Source organism: Cyprinodon variegatus, unplaced genomic scaffold (genome assembly GCF_000732505.1).
Source record: "Cyprinodon variegatus isolate N-32 unplaced genomic scaffold, C_variegatus-1.0 Scaffold82, whole genome shotgun sequence".
NCBI classification, from domain to species: Eukaryota; Metazoa; Chordata; class Actinopteri; order Cyprinodontiformes; family Cyprinodontidae; genus Cyprinodon; species Cyprinodon variegatus.
Genome location: NW_015150535.1, coordinates 1,619,159 through 1,636,925, shown reverse-complemented (window position 1 = coordinate 1,636,925; position 17,767 = coordinate 1,619,159). Strand labels below are relative to the sequence as shown.

At 35.8% G+C, this 17,767-nt stretch overlaps 1 protein-coding gene across 1 annotated transcript; it reads right to left on the bottom strand.

Annotated features, from left to right (window-relative positions):
- Nucleotides 1–2,916: 2,916 nt before the first annotated feature.
- Nucleotides 2,917–16,009, bottom strand: LOC107083743 (AT-hook-containing transcription factor-like). Its single transcript, XM_015373183.1, has 10 exons — nucleotides 15,770–16,009; nucleotides 13,755–13,861; nucleotides 13,349–13,593; nucleotides 12,538–12,688; nucleotides 11,113–11,265; nucleotides 9,855–9,991; nucleotides 9,482–9,586; nucleotides 9,203–9,301; nucleotides 8,777–8,918; nucleotides 2,917–4,409 (listed from the first exon to the last, which is right to left on the bottom strand). The coding sequence occupies exons 1-10, from the start codon at nucleotides 15,845–15,847 to the stop codon at nucleotides 4,169–4,171; spliced, it is 1,458 nt and encodes a 485-aa protein (XP_015228669.1). The 5' UTR covers nucleotides 15,848–16,009; the 3' UTR covers nucleotides 2,917–4,168.
- Nucleotides 16,010–17,767: the final 1,758 nt, after the last annotated feature.

Genomic DNA, 17,767 nt, shown 5'->3' with positions numbered 1-17,767 from the left:
GAAAAAAAAAGACATCTTAGATGATAAAAAAAAAGCTATATCAAAGAATTAAACTGTTGCAAGTATTCTTGTGTTTTACAATGGATGCAACTATCAAAATTTATTTAAAAAGATAAATATGAGGCCACATAAAATGCAAAGCACCAAAATGACATTGTATGCTATGATTATAAACCCTGCTAGAATGTGTAAACAATATTTTTTCCTTTGTTCCTTTGGCTTACCTCCTAGGTGTGAGTTTTATTGTTGGGCAGATCGTAGGGGGATGTGCACTTTGAAAGATTCATTTTATAAAATATATATCATGCAATATATGTATACATATTTCACAGAGAGGAGCACTATCCGCCCATATGAGATGTTTGTATTCAGTAGCATGCTTGGACTTGTGAGGACTGTTCTGTGTTTGTGTAAAATCCGGGTGGTTTGAGTGCAGAAGATTTATTTAGCTTATTGTCTTGAGGTTGAATACCCAACCAAAAACTTTTACTTTGAGTATCAAACATTTTCAAACATGCTTGGTAACTAAATTATGTACAAACTTTCCTCCCTTTTTAAACTTATCTCCTAACTGAATGCATTATTTTCTATCAGGTTTGGCATATTTGCTAGCGTACTGATAGTTTCATAAGCCTATAAGCCAAGGGAAACCATTCTTCAGGAGATACTGTTTAAAAAAGGAAATTATTGTTTTGAAAACATATTCAAATTTAAATTATCTGTTTTTATTTTGACATCCTAGATACATTAGTAGGTGATCACTGTGCTTTTTAAGATTAGCTTCTTTGCCAATAAATGTTAGCAAAAAATGCTGATTTAAAAAAAAAAAAAATCGAATTAGCGAAAGCTTACTGCAAAATGTTTTTTTTTTCTTTTTTTTTAAACTTAGCATTAATCCAGCAAAAATGTTTGTCAATCACATTTTCCACATTTAGCTTTTACAACAAATATTGTTGGTGCGGAACTCTAACAGGCTCTTAGCTAATAATGCTAATAAGCCTAAAGTTTTTATTGCAGTTTATAAATACATTTAACATTTTATTGTTACCAACAAACAACTTAAATAAGAACACCTAAGACACCGCCATTTAAACCAAAATTTAAACCTATAAGTTATAATCCAACCTTTTGCTAGCTAGCTAGCTGACATGGAAAACATTGCAGTTGACTACAGGCAAACCAAGCAGGCTAAGCTAACCCGTTTAAAAGCACATATTTTTAAATTCTTATTAAATAATTCCAGGTAACACCATAAATATGTTATGAAAATTTTCCAAAGTAACATTTTAGTGGTTTAAATCATTTCCTTTAATTTCCTTTTTAGCTCATTTGCCATTTTATGTTAATCCAATGACCCGAGCCGTTTTCCTAAACATTACTGTCGTTAAAAGGTTAAGCACATAACAGGCACAAATAAGGAGGACAATGTTAAAGGTATTTCAGATATATTTTTTCCTCGTTTGGTTCTGCTGAGTGTTTGATACACAAACAAGTTCTTGGTTTATGTATTCACCAAATAAGCTTGATAAGAAAGACGAGGAGAAAAACAAGAATTACATTTAAGCTAAAACCATCCCTCCTCCGACTGCCTTTCCTGTAGCGTCCTGCACTCTTTTTTTTTTCCACTCTGAAACGACTTGTTGTTAAAAAGGCTGTTGCTTGCTGATATCTAATGAGTAATCCTAAAAAAAGGTCCAGTTGTGTTTCAGTATTGTAATTGTCAGACTAAGGTCTTTTCATTAGTAATAATGTCACTGGGCCATGCACTGAGTAGTGTTGTGTATCTGCCATATGTTGCTGTTTAAGCGTCTTACTGTTGAATGGTGATTTATTTTACAACAGTGCAGTAGTGAAACCTTTTCTTTAATTTGCTAATGTGAAGCCACTGTTAGTGATGTTTTAGCTCTAGATGTTAGAGGTAAACTAGGTAAAATATTATACTTTGTCAGTTTTTTTTTTCCTCTGGTGCAATGTAAACCCCTTCCCTAAAGTTGAATGGCTTTGCAAAGATAAAAAAAAAACTAAAACTATGTGATACTGCGTCTCTCCCATAGCCTCTTTCCAGGCAAAACAAGTTGTATATTGCACTACAATGACTTTTCTGTGATGCAAATACTTTTAATCATCATTCACTGTTGTATAAGCTTTATTTTGCCCAATTTCCTTATTTATTTAAAAGTTATTTATAAAGAAAAAAAAGAATAGTCAGTCTTAAAAGTGTCTCACTTATTGAGATTGTATGTTTGCGAGTGTGTAAGCACAAACAGTACTTCCATGTGTACCCATTCTGTACTAAGGCTGTCTAATAAATTGGCTTCCATTGCATATTACATTCTTTCAATTGTTAGTTTATAAAATAAAGACAGTATTATGCGCACAGGTTTGACTGAAAAGAAGAAAATGCGTTCTAAGAAAAACTTAAATGAGGCTGTTTCCTGGAAAATTCTGGACAGCCAAAAATATTTTCTTGCAAAGACCAAAACTGTTAAAGATCAACTGTTAACCTTATCAAACATAGATTTACATAGAAAAATTACATTTAATTCTGCTTTAAATCAGAATCACACCACCGTTGGACTTTTAACGTTGCATCATTTTACAACCAAACATTTAACTGCATTTTCTCTTGATTTTTAGTAGAAATTATCATAACTTGGGGTAAAATATACAAAAATTTATATTTTTCTTTCATTTTAAAAGCATGCACATTTTTGCAATCTATTAAAATTGGAAAGTGTATCAGACATCTACAAACCAACCAAGACAAGACTGTCCACCTGAACCGACAGGACGGGGAAGGAGAGCATTGATAAGAAAAGCAGCCAAAAGGCCCAGGGTAACTCTGGAGGAGCTGCAGAGACCCACAGCTCGGGTAATATAATCTTGACTAAACAACTGCTAGTTTTGCGATCTACCAATCCGACATTTAGGATTCGCCTGAAGATGGACGGTGATTGCCAGAAGAAATCCTGCTTTAGATTGATCAAAAACCATGTTTTTAGTCACAGATGAAACTAAAAATGTAACTTTTTGGGGTACATGCAAAACACAAAACTCCTTATCTTCATCGTCTTCATGCTGAAACATGGTGGCAGCATAAATCCAGGGTGGGCTTTTTTCTGCAGGGCCAAGCAAGCTACAGTAATAAAAAGATGTAGATCGGAGGAGATAAATATTCACCAATGTTAGAAGAAAACCTGTTTAAGGCAAAAGACTTGAGGGTAAGGGTGTCGGTTCAGCTTCTAGCAGGACGGTTTCCCTAAACATATGACCTAAGCTACAAGATGGTTTAGGTTAAAAAAAAAAAAAAGGCATCATCAGTCTAAACCTAAATCCAAAAAAGAATCTGTTAGAAGAATTGAATTGATGATTAAATCATCTTCATCTAATTTACTGAGCCTGACACTTTTTCCCAAAACAGAATAATCCTTTTTCACTTTAAACTCTTAACACACACCCACAAAAAAAAAAAAAAAAAACTGTTCTAGACAAAAATGAAAACTACTGAAATGCCCCATTATATACACAGAAAGTTGAGTTAGTACAGTTTGTCTAGTTTAGCTTTTTGTTTTGATTTAACTCAAAGAACCATTTAAACTGGCTCAGCCAGCGTCATCATCTGCTGGTCGGTGTAGATGTGGACAAGTCGTCAGTCAATATGTCCAAGAAACAATGGTCACATAACCTTGATAACATGAATTAATGTTGCTCTGGTATTCTATAATAAGATGGATCTCTGCAGGCAGTGTGTAAATAAGATACAGAATCAGACTGTGTTAAAAACATTTTTTATACATGTGTGAAGTTAGTTTCAGATTTCTACAAGAAAGAGCTAATAAATATATAAAAGCACAAACAGGATTTATAAAAACTGATTTTTTTCTTTATATTCTATAAATAAATTAAAATAGTATCTACATTACTTCATTATTGGAAAACAAGTCATTTTAGTGTATGGCAGCAAATCGTCTAATGTAAACATGAAATAAATTCCCTTTCAGGAGCAGAAAAATCAACTTCAAAACATCAACAGAAACGTTTTTCCTGAGTATGAATCAGTGTAACATTATAAACTGAAAGATTTATTTTCACTGCGGTCGAGTTGCTGTCCTGCCTCACCCAGAACTAACCTGAACTACTGGGTTTACTCTTCTCTGGTGTCTGGAGTCTAGTGGCTGCAGGACTGAGTGAGCAGCTTATGGTACTGCAGACCTGAAGCCAGAGAGAAAGCCATGTGTCTGGATGTCTGTTTCATGTTCTGAGCTGCTCTGATGGCTCTGTCCAGAGAGCCATCCACTGAACGGTGACCGTCAGAGCGGGAGCGTCTTCTCGGCCCAGTCTTCTCTTTGGAGCGTCTCATCAGTCCTGACTCTATGATGTCAGACGTATACACAGGAGTGGGGCACAATCTATAAAATGGAAACATGTACATCTTGGTAAAAATAAAGAAATAAATAATACTATAACTTTAGGACTTTTTACATCTGAGGATCACATTCTATTGGGTGCCATTTGTAAAGTTACGTAGTAAAAAATTAGGAGCAATATGGTTATTTAGTGTGTTTTAAGAGAAAAATAGGGGGTCATTTTCTTCTAGTCTTTTTTTCCATCCTTCATGATAAAGCTTATAGTTAGAGTGGCTCAGGTTATCCTGAGCTATCACTATAGTTATGCTGCTATAGGCTTAGACTCCAGGAAGACATAGGGACCCCTATTTGATCATTCTGTTTCATTCTCTCTCTATTCTCCCGCTGTGCAGAATCTGTTAGTTCAATCTCTAACGTTCTGCTCTCTCTGCTTTTTCTCATAGTAGCTTTGCCTCATCTGTTCCTGTTTGGCTGTGACTCCATTATGGAGAGAAATATCAGCTGTGCTGCTTCCATCAACACCTTTGTTTATAGATGTTGGAGATCGGCCTGTTTCCGGTGTAGTCCTGTTTCTCTGATTGTGACTGGCCGGATGTGTTATCTTCATGCTCTGACATGGGAGCTGGCTCAGAGCTCGTCTGCCTGGCTCTGTGTTTCCTGGATGGGGTTGCCTTTTACAGCTGCTTTTTGTATCGGCCTCGGCAGATGGCCGCTCACACTGAGCCTGGTTCTGCTGGAGGTTTCTTCCTGTTAAAAGGGAGTTTTTCCTCTCCACTGTCGCTACAAGCATGCTTAGTGTGAGGGATTGCATTCGAGTCAGTGAGTCGATGCAATCAACTGGTTTTCCTTAGATAGAAAACTTTAAATCAATTTGACTGTATGATCTGGTGAACTGTAAAGTTCCTTGAGATGACGTGCTGTGAATTGGCGCTATAGAAATAAACTGAATTGAAATTCATTCATTTATAAAAAATCTTACTTTGTTAAATTAATATTTAGTTTGCAAATTAAAAATTTAGTTTCCTAAATATTTAGCTCCATACTACATATTAAGTTTTCAAATCAAATATTTAGTTTGATAAATCTTAAGCTCTAAACTAAAAATTTAGTTTGTTAAATAAATATTTAGCTCCAAATAAATATCTAGCTAACTTGGAGCTAGCTAAAAATTTAGCTTGCACCAAGCTAGCTAAATATTTATCTAGCTCATAGATAGCTGAATATTTAGTTTGTTAAATAAATATCTAATTTGGAGCTAAATATTTATTTAACAAACCAAATATTTAGTTTGGAGCTAAATATTTAACAAACTAAATATTTAGTTTGGAGCTAAATATTTAACAAACTAAATATTTAGTTTAGAGCTAAATATTTTTTTTTTTAACAAAGTAAGATTTTTATAATTAAATGAATTACAGGGGGAGAAAAATGATTCGGGGAAAAAAAATAAGCCCTTTATTCTTCTCTTAAAACACTCTAAATAACCATAAATCCTAATTTTCTTTACTGCCTAACTTTACAATCGGAGCCCCATACATAATCACCCACTCCCCGTAAATGATCAAAAAGTGAATTTATTTAATTAATTATAGCAGCTTAGCATTTTAAAATAGTTTTATATCTTATAATTAAAAACCCAAATTATGTTTCACTGAAAATGTTGATTTTACAATATACCAACAAAAAATGATTTTAAATACATGCCTGCTTGTTGACGTACCATACTGTAAATGCAGTCCCTACTTGGCTGGGGATTCTTTCCTATCAGTGCAGCCTGGTATAGCTTGGTATATCAACCTTTGACTCTGCTGCAATGTTCCAGAAAGTCATGGCTGCAGAAATATTGATTTCAGGAGTAGCTCACAAAGAATGTGACAGTTTCAGTCCAAGTCCTGGATATTGTGCGAGACAGAAATCTGCGTCTTCCAGAAGATCAAGAACTAGTGGCCAGGTTCTCCGTAGCAGGACTAGTTTCAAAATAACATTTTTATAGTGGAAATCATAGTTAAATTGGTCAAGTGTAATACCACCTTTTCTAAACTGAATTAGTAATGCTCTACAGACCATCTGCTTAACCAACCAGAAGGCCATCTCTCTAGAATAAGGAAAGAAAAAGATAAAGGATACCTTGGTCTTTCAAAATAAAAGTTAAGACAAAAATAAATAAGGTCCTCTAATGTGAGAATAGATTAAATGTTAACCACATACCTGTTGTGACGGTTAGAGCCATTAAGTGTTTAGTTCACACCTGCTGGCACATTTAAACTCTATTTTTTTCAGGTGCTGGAAAGCTGCAAATTGGGACCTTTTTGGCTTCCTGTATTTCTACCACTCGCTTTTCTTTAACACCACAGGTCACTGGGAGCCCAAAAAATGTTATAAGTGCTGGTAGAAATCAGAAAAATATTTGGAATACAGCCAAAATTATCTTTGAATCTATACTCTGCTTTATTTTGATATGGATTCATTTTATGTTTGTAATGATAGAGGCCAGGGTTTCCGCTACATGTAATTAGTTGTGGCACACCACCAGAGCAAAATAAAAGCTGTGAAACGTTTAGGAAAAAAATTAAAAAGGAGGAGTTTAACATTTACTTTAATATCATGAAATGTTCAAATTTAAACTTTAAAAAAAAACAAAAAAATCCATTGTGCTGTGAGGCTGGTTTATGGATGAATCTGACTGGTGGCTGCAGCCTGCTGGAGACGACAGACCAGAGCTGCTTACTTAGTGACTTTGCGCCTACATTAGGGAACTTTGTATACCTCTCTGGCACCTTCTTTTTTCTTTTTTGAAATGGACACCAATCTACTCACTTTTTTCTCAGTTTTCAGTGAGTTTAGTGACTTCATGTGAAGGCAGTAATGATCTACTGTCATTGTCTCATGACAGTGCGACAGCTGCTGTGTCTCCCTGATACCCTAAGCGCCGTCTCACAGGCAGCTGAATTGTCCTGAAATGTGTAAATTTTCTAGTACATTTCTAAAGAATAGCTTTGTTTCCTGTAGGTGTTTAGGATAAATGTGTAGTTTATCATTTTGTTTAGTTTATTCATTTATTTAGTGAGTCAACTGAATGCAGCAAGGAGAGCATAAGATAGGAGATTCTGTAAACAGGCATTGTTTTTATTCTTTCTTGCCTGCAAGCTTGGAAAAATTCACCATGGAATTGGAATTTTAGACGTCTTTTAGGGACCACAAACCAGCTGCACTAATGGATTAATGTGGTCACAGTCAAGTTCAGTTTGATCACTTAATTTACAAATAGTCACTACACATCATTTTTTATCAAGTTTTTTTCCCCCTATGAATCTGTTGCACTAAATGAATGAACTTATTACGACACAGCTTGTATCCCTTTCAGGTAACGTGTGCTCCTCTGATTTCTGCCTTTTTAGTAACATTGGCTGGATGCAGTGTGGATTCAATCAATTTTACACATTGATTATTATTTGAAAATTAAGTTAAAGTTAACGTATGTAGCATTTCAAGGACATTTTAATGACAGAGACGTACTTCTTTCCTTTTTTGAACATGTTCCTATAATGATTTGTTTTGGTGATTCCTTTCATATTTGGTGTTTTCTGGTATTGCCTTTAATATTATTTTTGGCAAATGGTTTAGAAATAAACCTTTTTTACACAGACATTACACTTAGTCTGTCAAGGAAAAACAAAAAAAACTTTAGGTAATTTAAGAGGAAAAATTCCCACATTTCTCCATTATAAGTAATAGCATGTGAACCAGTTACTGATAACATTGCATAAGATCTTACAGTAAGTACCAGTAGATACACTAAGTGTGCCTTTATCATTAAGATGAGCTTCAGGATCTGGTCTTTCTACCTTGTAGGAACAAACAGTAAAAGTCCTGCTGGTAACGCAGTGACCTAAAGAGGAATAAAGCTGCAGCTTAATGCTCTCTTAAGTTCTCTGAGCCTGATGTAGGAGTTACTTTTGCTCAGAGATCCCAGATGCTGACTTTAGTTTGTGTGTGTGGCTGTCTTTACAGATGACTTGATTATATATTTAATCATTGTTGTGCTGTTAAACCAGCAAATGAGTAAATGAGATTAGTTTAGATATCAGATCCAACTCCAGTTTTTGAGATATCTTGAAATATGTTTATGCATAAAGAATTCCTTCAAATGTCAGTATGTTTATTTTTAAGAGATTAAAGATGAAAAACAAATACATATTAGATTTTAAGATATTTCAATGCTGTATTAATTCAAAGTAAACCATTTAAAACTAATTCTAGTAGGTTAATACGGCCAACATCTTCCTGGCTTTGACATGGAAAGCTATGGAAAAAAAAATTCCACTATAAATGTTGCTGAATACTTCACCACCACTTTATTAACCAGTATTTTGTTTGGTCAAACCTTGTTCTTCATTCAGGCGACTTACAAAAGTTGGGGTGGGTAACAAGGCACATACTGCAGGGCTGGGGGTGGAACTGAAGCTGCAGTGTATCTCCTACTGGAGGCTCTGTCAGAGGATTCGGTTGGCTGGCGGTTTAAGTCAGTGGAGGGATGGTTTCTGTAACAATCTGGAAATAGAAACAATTATCTGCTCAATAAATGTATTTCCTTTAAATATATCCCAGCATAAATCAGCAAAACAATCTCTATATAGAGTTTTAAACAGCATTTGCAAGGTCTGAGGTGTCCAATGATGGTGTAGGACCTGATAGCTCTCTGCTGCCACCAAGTGGCCCTACTAGCACATGTCATGCAGAACAGATAACTCATGGTACATCTCAGTGTGTATAAGGGATGAATTCAGAAACAGGTTTAGATTTTTTTTTTTTAATGATGAATCTGAATGACTTACGTTCAGCAGGTCCTCTGAGGACAGACGAACACTGAAGACAGTGAAGACTCTGATCTCTGACGTCAGGTTCATCAGAAGAACTAGGAGCCGGAGACATCCCTGTAAAAAAAAAAAAATAAATAAATACCCACAAATCAAAACAGTGAATAAAGCTCTTTCACCTTCACCACTCAACCTGCATAATTATATTTCATTTAAAATAGAAGAGGTCTGACAACAGCCTTAAGCTATGTGCTCAAAAAGGTTAAGCTTTGAGAAAGATGATGCTGAAATCCTTACATGTCTGTGTGTTCCTGCTGCGCACATTGACCGTAGGGAGGCTGTGAGCTGGTACAGATGTTTGGGTACATCTGGACACCTGCTGCTCCACATCTGATCTCCTTACTGAAAACACATGATCCATCGAACAACATGTCTTTAATGAAGCCAAAATATAGGATGAATTTATGCAAAAAGGTCGCAACATTTCACATCCACCATGCTCATGAAAAACCCCAGGATAACAGATACCGATCATCATCAGATTGATGAATTCTTTTAAATGATCTCACAAATTATTCAGTTAGGGATTGAATATTTAACTACAGTTCATAAAACAGGCTGTAAGTTTAATTTGATGCCATCGACCATGCATCTTTTTAGATGAACTTACAGACATGGCTTTGTTGCTGCTGTTTTGGGGAAGCATATGTAGTCGCTCTCGATGGTTTACAGGAAACAGATTCCTGGTCGAGTGAGTCGATAGATCGAGTCGATCTCCTCGCCAGACTGACATCACTCCAACATTCCCTGGATACAAAGAACGAAGAATAAAAATGTAACAAACCCTCAAGGAATATATTTCATATTCTACAATGTTTTGTCAATGTCATGAAGTTTTTTTTCTTTTTTGCTGCTCTTGCTGCTTTAGGTGTGAACGTAGCATAACAGTGGCTAGCGTCCAGCCATGGCGTCCTGCACGAGCATTGGAGGGTCGATTCGTTCATGTGTCAGGGTACGCACACGGGGAGGGACAAGCAGACGACCATGACTGACGTGTCAGGAAGCAATCGTGTACAACAGACTATCTTTTGTGATTGGTTGGGGTTATTCATTGATTTCTCACTGTAGCGGGGAGCATTTATTTTAGTTTCACTTCCAGACCTTCTATTTCACTGCTTACTAAGCGGCTGTGGGGAGATCTTTAAGTAAAAAAAATGCATCAGAAAAGATCTCCTACTGCACCTGGCTGTGGGGAGATCTTTAAGTAAAAAAAATGCATCAGAAAAGATCTCCTACAGCACCTTTAAGAGGAGTTTCCTAAAGTTGCATCAATCTCTTATGTTCATCATATGTCTACCATAAGAAGTGAGTTGAACAAATCAGCCAAATATATTGAAAGGATGAGTTTATCACCCCATGAAACCAAACCACAACTTGTGCTCATGACGTCAAAAAGGTTAATTTTTGGCGTCATCCTGATGGAAATGGAAGTTTTGTAAGGGCCAGGTCAAACTTTAGAACTAAAACTGACAGAGAAACTCTAAAGTTCAGAGGAAGAGGGCTGTGGATGAAACATGTCTTCCCTGTCTGAAAGATTGGATGTAGAAGGAGGCAGAAAGGTCAAATGTTCAAAGTCAGAGAGCAGGATGATGAGAGGCTGCTTCCAGAGAAGACTGTGCCCAATAAAATTATTCATTAACATTATTTCAAGGTTGTCCGACTTACACCAACAGGTTGCTGATTGGTTGAACTGACTGTTATTTGCGGCAATAAAAAAGGAACAAGTTTGAAAATAATTCATGTTCTCATTTTAAACACATAAACCGTGTTTTAATCGGGTTTGTCATGGGAGTCATTTTGAACAGAAATCAGTAAAAACAGCAGATAAAAATCCAGTTTTTATCTGCACACAGAGGATAAAAACAGACCTGATTAGGGGTGAAGAGGTGTCGCGATGAGAGCAGCTCTTCTGAGCTGAAGGAGCTGCTGTCACAGCGCTGAGAGGCTCCTTTTTTCTCAGAGAGCTATCCAGTTTCTCCTTGAGTCTATCTACTTCATGCTGAAGTGTCTTTAATACATCCCTGATAAAAAAGAAGACAACAGAACCATAAAAATTAATCTACCTGGAAGTTTAGATTCAGTATAAATCAATAACCCACACAAAGACATCTCTGGTAATTATCAGTAAACTCCAAATAATGTGAGCAGAAAATCGGCTTTAATGTGAAGATCTCAGGTCAAGCTTTGTTCAAATCAGATTAGTACATAGCAGTCAGTCTCATAATAAACACACTGACACGCTCTGAAAATAAACATGCAACACCAAACCATGCAGCGAACAATAGAATGTACCTCCTATAAGTAATCTCATTCAAAAGCTGCAGATTCTGAAATAAAATACAGAGAATTAAGAAGGATTATACATGAGTCTTAAAGAAAATAGAATATAAAAAAGCTAACTTATTCCAATAATAACACAATGTGAGGCATTTAGAGTGTGTTTGTAATCTAATAATATTGCTTTTTGATCAAAAACCCGTGTAGCTAAATTCAATCTACAACTAAATCCAAACAATAAAATTAAACGGTAAAAAAAAACTCTGCAGGTGTTGCCACTGGAGGCAATTAAAAGATAACCTACAAGCTGTTTGCAGTGGTGTGAGCTAGTTTATAAGTTATAAAAAGGATGAACTAAGTTGCTCTGAACTACAGAAGCCTAATAAGTACAAAGCTGAGAAGCACAGATTTGCAGAAAAATGTAACCTGCATAAACAAAGACCCTTCGGCTCATTTTAAGGGATCCACAGGTGTTCTCTTCCTCCGATAACATTTTGTTCTACCCCTTAGCAGAGCTTTTAATCCAGAGTTTCCTACTAATCGGCCTGTCATATCAATCTGTGAGTGTTTGAGAAATTCTGGCTGTAGCATAAAAACAGGTTTATCTGGCAATATAATTTTTTATTTATATCTAAGGCAACCTAGGCTTCCTGAACACATCAGCAAATTACAACCATTTGAAATTACAAGACTATAAACATACAAGCTTGTATTCATCTCATATGTCCTGCATAAAGATTATAATAGGTCTTACTGAATGATTTGTACATTTGTTTGGTCACAGAAATCGTCAAATAAATTATTTTTAGACCAAAAGAAGAAAAGAAAATCCAAGTAACTTTAATAGATCTGTAGCCACAGTTGTTCCTAATGATGATCTAGTTCCATCCATGTGAGCTGGATCTAGAATACGTCCTTGTTTAGATCTGGCTTTAAATGCACTTGTTTGCAGGAGTTGCTCCGAGCAACTGCCTTGTTTACTCAGTTATCGCCATGGCACCTGCAGTTACACTCACTTGTGATTCCCTGCCTGGCTGGAGTTTGGTGCTCTGAGAGGGTCACCGTGGCGACGGCTGGCAACTGGTCTGGAGGTGGAGTGGGAGCTGAGTGGGGAGGCTATAGTTCCAGTGAAGGGGTCGCTCTGCTGCTCCTCAGAGGCCGAGGCGGCTGTAGAAACAGACAGAGCAGCAGGAAAACACTGAAAACTAAAAATTAAACATACTTGAATATTTTCACTTAATGTTGTCAACTCGGTTCCAACTAACAGAGATTTATATGTTCACATTTAGGACTGTAGGACCACTCTGTCCCAACTAATAAACTAAACCTGAAGAAAAGTGTTTAAGCACTCTGGTAAAAAGCATTCCTGCTTGAAATTATAAACTCTAATATCTAATAATAAGAAAAGTTTGGAACATATTAGTTTTGGTTGTATTCAATAGAATAAGTTTGTTGCAAAAGAAATACTAGGAATGAGAGTTAAAATAAAGGGTACATATATGTCACTGTTTTTACATTTTAATGTTCAGAAACAATCATTCAATGAGCAGGTTTGGGTTTTTTATTGCATTAAAGTAATTTTAGTTTCACAAAATTATTTGTTCTGTATTTTGTGTCAATATGTTTATAAAATATGTTAAAGCGAGAATGTTGACTCATAAAGGTGAAGTGACACTGAGAAAATTATGTCAACCTTAAACAAGATAAACACGTGTGAAACATAAAGGCAAAAACCCTCAAAAAAGGTTCAATCGCTGTTCAGATGATGAGAATTTGAGATATAAACCCATCAAAAAACTTTTTACATCATCTTGAGTGGATTTTTACCGTTGCTTCTAGTTGTACTTGAGTCACTTATCGCAAGATCACTGGATCTATCATCCGTTCTGTCCTGTTTTTTCTGACTGATGAAGCCTTTAGGAGAGTAGGAGAGGTTACGCCTCCTCTGCCTGCTTCTCCTCCTCTGATTGAAGTCGAGTGTGGGGTCATCTATGGGCTCCTGATCCCAGTGACTTGGGGACAGAGATGCTGGCTGCTGTCTCTTAGAGCTTCCGTCCTGAGGTGCAGAAACACTGTTGGACCGAATCAGGAAATTCCAAAAAACAAAGAGAGAAAGAACAGGTGAGATAAAAGAAAAAATGCTATAAATCCTGTCCTTACAACTGCTATGGTGTAAGGAAAGAAAAGTAAGCAAAATGAGAAGATGGTGGTAAAATGCTGCTGGAATAATGACCTCTCTGTTGCCCTCTGGTGGGAAAGAAGGGGAACTGCTGCAGGAGGCAGACGGCTGCTTTCTGAACCAACAAACCCACTGTCTGTTTCTGGAGAGATGATCCGATCCTGATCAGAAAAAAGACGTGTATATATTAACATGTGTTTGTCAAGCCTTTAGTTTGTGTAATCAATGATGAGAATCCACAAAGCCAGAGCAACGTGTTGGATAACAATTAGACAGCAAGGTTCAAATGTCTCTAACATAATGTTAATTATGTGGAGGAGTGTCAGATTCTCAGATTCTTTACAACCACTTCCCAGTTTGTTGTAATAAACGATAAAATACAGCTGCTTGGAAAACAGAGTGATAAAACAATTGCTGCTCAATAATGTAATCAAATATAATCATCATCATTATTGTCAGATTTGAAGCCACGATTATTTAAAATAAGCACTTGCTGAGTGTATGTGTATATATATATATATATATATATATATATATATATATATATATATATATATAAAAAGACCCTTTTGGGTCCAAAACAGGTAGTAACTGGAGCAGGGCAATATGGCTTAAAAAGCTATAACCTCCCTTTTTTCTTCCAAATCCAATTAATCAATCGTTTCTCAATTAAGTTTCATAATCAAAATGACAAACAACACATATTACTTTTGAAAACTTGCTTTGATTTCACTCATCCCTTTTGGGGAGCTGACCATAATTTGAAGGGCAATAAAATTCAAGATGTGTAAAAATCATGTTTCATAAAACAAAAAAATTCAACTAACTAAATGTTTGCATCTTGTGTTATCCCAGCTAGTTTAACAGTTATGAGTATACAGCTAAGAACAGTAACTGATGCCACCCTGATCTTTGGAAGCCGGAGGAGCGGATTTGGGAAACAAATCCAAGATTTACCAAAAATAAAATCTCTATAAGCAAAATATACATTTTTTCCGTTTTATTGACTAAGCGCCTAGCCTTAGGCTATTATTTATTTTTGATGCAGTTTATTTTATCACACCACATAATACGTAAACATATCACCAGAATGATTGATATATAGGGGGACAACTTGTTTTGATGATCCACCCAGAAAAAGAATGTCTTCCACTATACCTTTAAGTCACATTGCAAAAAAATAGATAAAAAAAAAAATAAAAAAGCCCATTTAAAGCCATTCTAAATCTAGAGCATTCTCAACAAGGCTGTATGCACAAATGGCGTTAAAGTCGTAGTGAAGTTATATTTTAATGTCAAATCATTCTGGCTTAAACACATTTATAAATGTACTCTTTATCAAAAGATATTGTCCAAAAAGTTAGAAAATTAAGAAAGTCTTAAAATCTGTGTTTTTTTTTTTGTTATTTTATGCAGGCCAGTTAGTTATACGTCAGCCTGAACACCTAAATTCGACCAATCATATATCAACGCTCATCTGTCATTCAAATTCTTTCTGTCATAGCATCTTGATTCATATGTCCCAGCTAATATTCGCAATGGTTGAAAAAAAAAAAAAATAATTTACTTTATCATTGAGTTACATCCTAGTGTTCACGTGTGTTCAACATGTACGGCTGTAAGCCTTCTACACCAAACCAAGCTTCTGCCGCTCTGGCGTCCTCTTCCACAACAACTTTGTCCCCGCTTTCCTCATCTAAATAAAAAATGGATGAAGGAGGAGACTCATCCATGACCTCCGACACAAAACTCTCCTCCTCTTGCATGTTTCCGCTGTCCATAGCAAGATGCTTCCAACAAACTGGCCACAACCAAACGTTCTTGCGACCCTTCCGCCACAACAACCCTGCCACCTTCATAAACGACCAATCACATTCACTTTATTCACTCGTGTAAAGTCGTGGACCACTCGGGAGAATTCGGAAATGCAAACATTTTAACAGCTGCTTCCTTATGACTTTAAGGAAACAATTAAGATTTAAAATGTAGTTAAAAGAAAACATGTCGGAATAGATTAGAATAGAACAGATAAACTGATGCCATATCTGTAAATGACAGCTAAAACTCGCCTGAGGCGGCGCTTTCCTGCCTCCTGTTTGAACTTCGGAGTTCCTCCATGCCGATCCGGCATCCGTTAGGCTGCTCATGCTGCTGCTGGGAGACGCTTTCCTCTCCAACCTTCTTCTGTTGCGTGCAGAGGACGGACTGCATGAGGGAGGAGGTCTGGTGACGGAACAACGCTGACTGCTTGGATAAGGTGGAGAGTCGTGGTCTGAGTCCACTTTTCTGCTCCAGAAATACAAGTGTGTCCATAGGTCAGTAAAATTATCCTGATCTCAAAGAAGAAAATCATTTCAAGCAGACGACACTTGAAGGAACAAAACATAACGGCTTTAAAATGTATTACCACCTTTTCATCGAAACATGCATCAGTTCATATCAAATCTTTTTTTTCTGTTCCGGTCTGAAGACTCACCTCTGCGTTTGAGTTTCCAGGACTTTATCGTTTCCATTTCTCAGACCTTTCCTATGTTCCTTGTTCTCATGATGTATTGAAGGGTTGTTTAAAGAAATGCACGATGGAGACTTGAGAAGTTTAGAAAGCTCCTTCGATGTTTGGTCGCTAATTAAAGGAAAGGAGGAAAAACAAAACAAACATACTTATCTGCATCTAAACGGATCTAATCATTTTCCTTTATTGGGAATATTCAACTTTAAATTAGAACTAGAAAATTCTCACTTACTGCTGCAGTGGCTCAGTTTGCTCCTGCTCATCACATCCCACTTTGCTACTTAAAGGTCTCTGGTGGATAATCTTGAGAGTTTCTTCATCATCATCACCATCACTCCTTTCACTAGCTAAACTAGCCTCTACTTCAGCTGCAGGAGAAGGATCAATCTGGAAAGGCTCAGATATACTCTGCGAAGAGAAGAGGATGCTAACTGAATTTAAACGATCTAAAAACTAACAAAGAATATCATGATGATAAAGTTCAAATCACAGTTTTTGTTCCATAAGAAACAGGAAACAAACCAAGGAGATTCTCACCAAAAAAGCTAAAACATTTCTATACCAGTTCCACATATTAGTGAGAAAAATAAACCTAAACATGCTCTGATGTGGACGTGAAGTCATACATTTGGAAAAAAAAAAGCTAATTTTCCAGATTAGATACACTATATAAAAAATAAGATATTCTGATAATGTAAAGTGCTATAAAAATTAATAAGAAAAAAAGAAAAAAAAAAGCTTTTTCAAGATAAGGTCAAACATTAGATAAAGTGTTCTATGACTGAAGTTCTAAATTTACAATTTTTTGTTCATTTATCTACTAACCCTGATATTAAGGCCTGTATCAAATCATTCAATTCAATTTTACAAAAAAATACTGAATAAAATTGAATATATAATATATATACTATATTATATAGAATATATATTAAATGAACAAATGACTGAACTAAAATTACCGGTATGTAAATTTTTCTGAAGTAGAATCCTTATACAGGAAACAGATTAATTGATATTTAACTTTTTAAATAATTAAATGAGCAAGTTTGGACTAAGTAATGTTCTCTAATCCCAATATTGTGAAAACATTTTTCAGCAACAAATAGACTTTTCCAGGATCAGCTATTCTGTCTTTTGTCACTTATTTCTATGCTGAACTTCTCTTTAGACTGATGGAAGATATTTCCTTATTGAGCTCAATCAACTGATTAAGTATTATTAGGCTTTAAAGAGGAAATATTTTTCATTCGAAAATGTAATTATCTTAAAAAATATCACAACCTTAAAAATAATCAAATAAAGGCTCTGGCGACCTTTATTTTTGAAAGCAAGTAAACAGGAAATGAGAGTAAAGCATCGAGGACCTAAGCCTCATTAAATAGCTTTACCCCTGCCCCACCCAATAATCTCAGTTTTGAACTCTTTTATAATTACTGCAGTTTGTAAAAAAAGAAAAATAAACATTTCCAAATGTGTCAGAAATGTATGAGTGGTTGAGAGCATTTTACTCCAAATTAAAGGGATAGTTCGGTATTTTTGACATGAATCTGTATGG

Coding starts and splice junctions, on each gene's coding strand:
- LOC107083743 (XM_015373183.1), bottom strand. CDS start 15,847: ATGAGCAGCCTAACGGATGCCGGATCGGCATGGAGGAACTCCGAAGTT. Junction 8,919..9,202: donor CCTCAGAGGACCTGCTGAAC/GTAAGTCATTCA, acceptor TTCTATTTCCAG/ATTGTTACAGAAACCATCCC. Junction 4,410..8,776: donor TGTTACCCACCCCAACTTTT/GTAAGTCGCCTG, acceptor TCCATTTTATAG/ATTGTGCCCCACTCCTGTGT.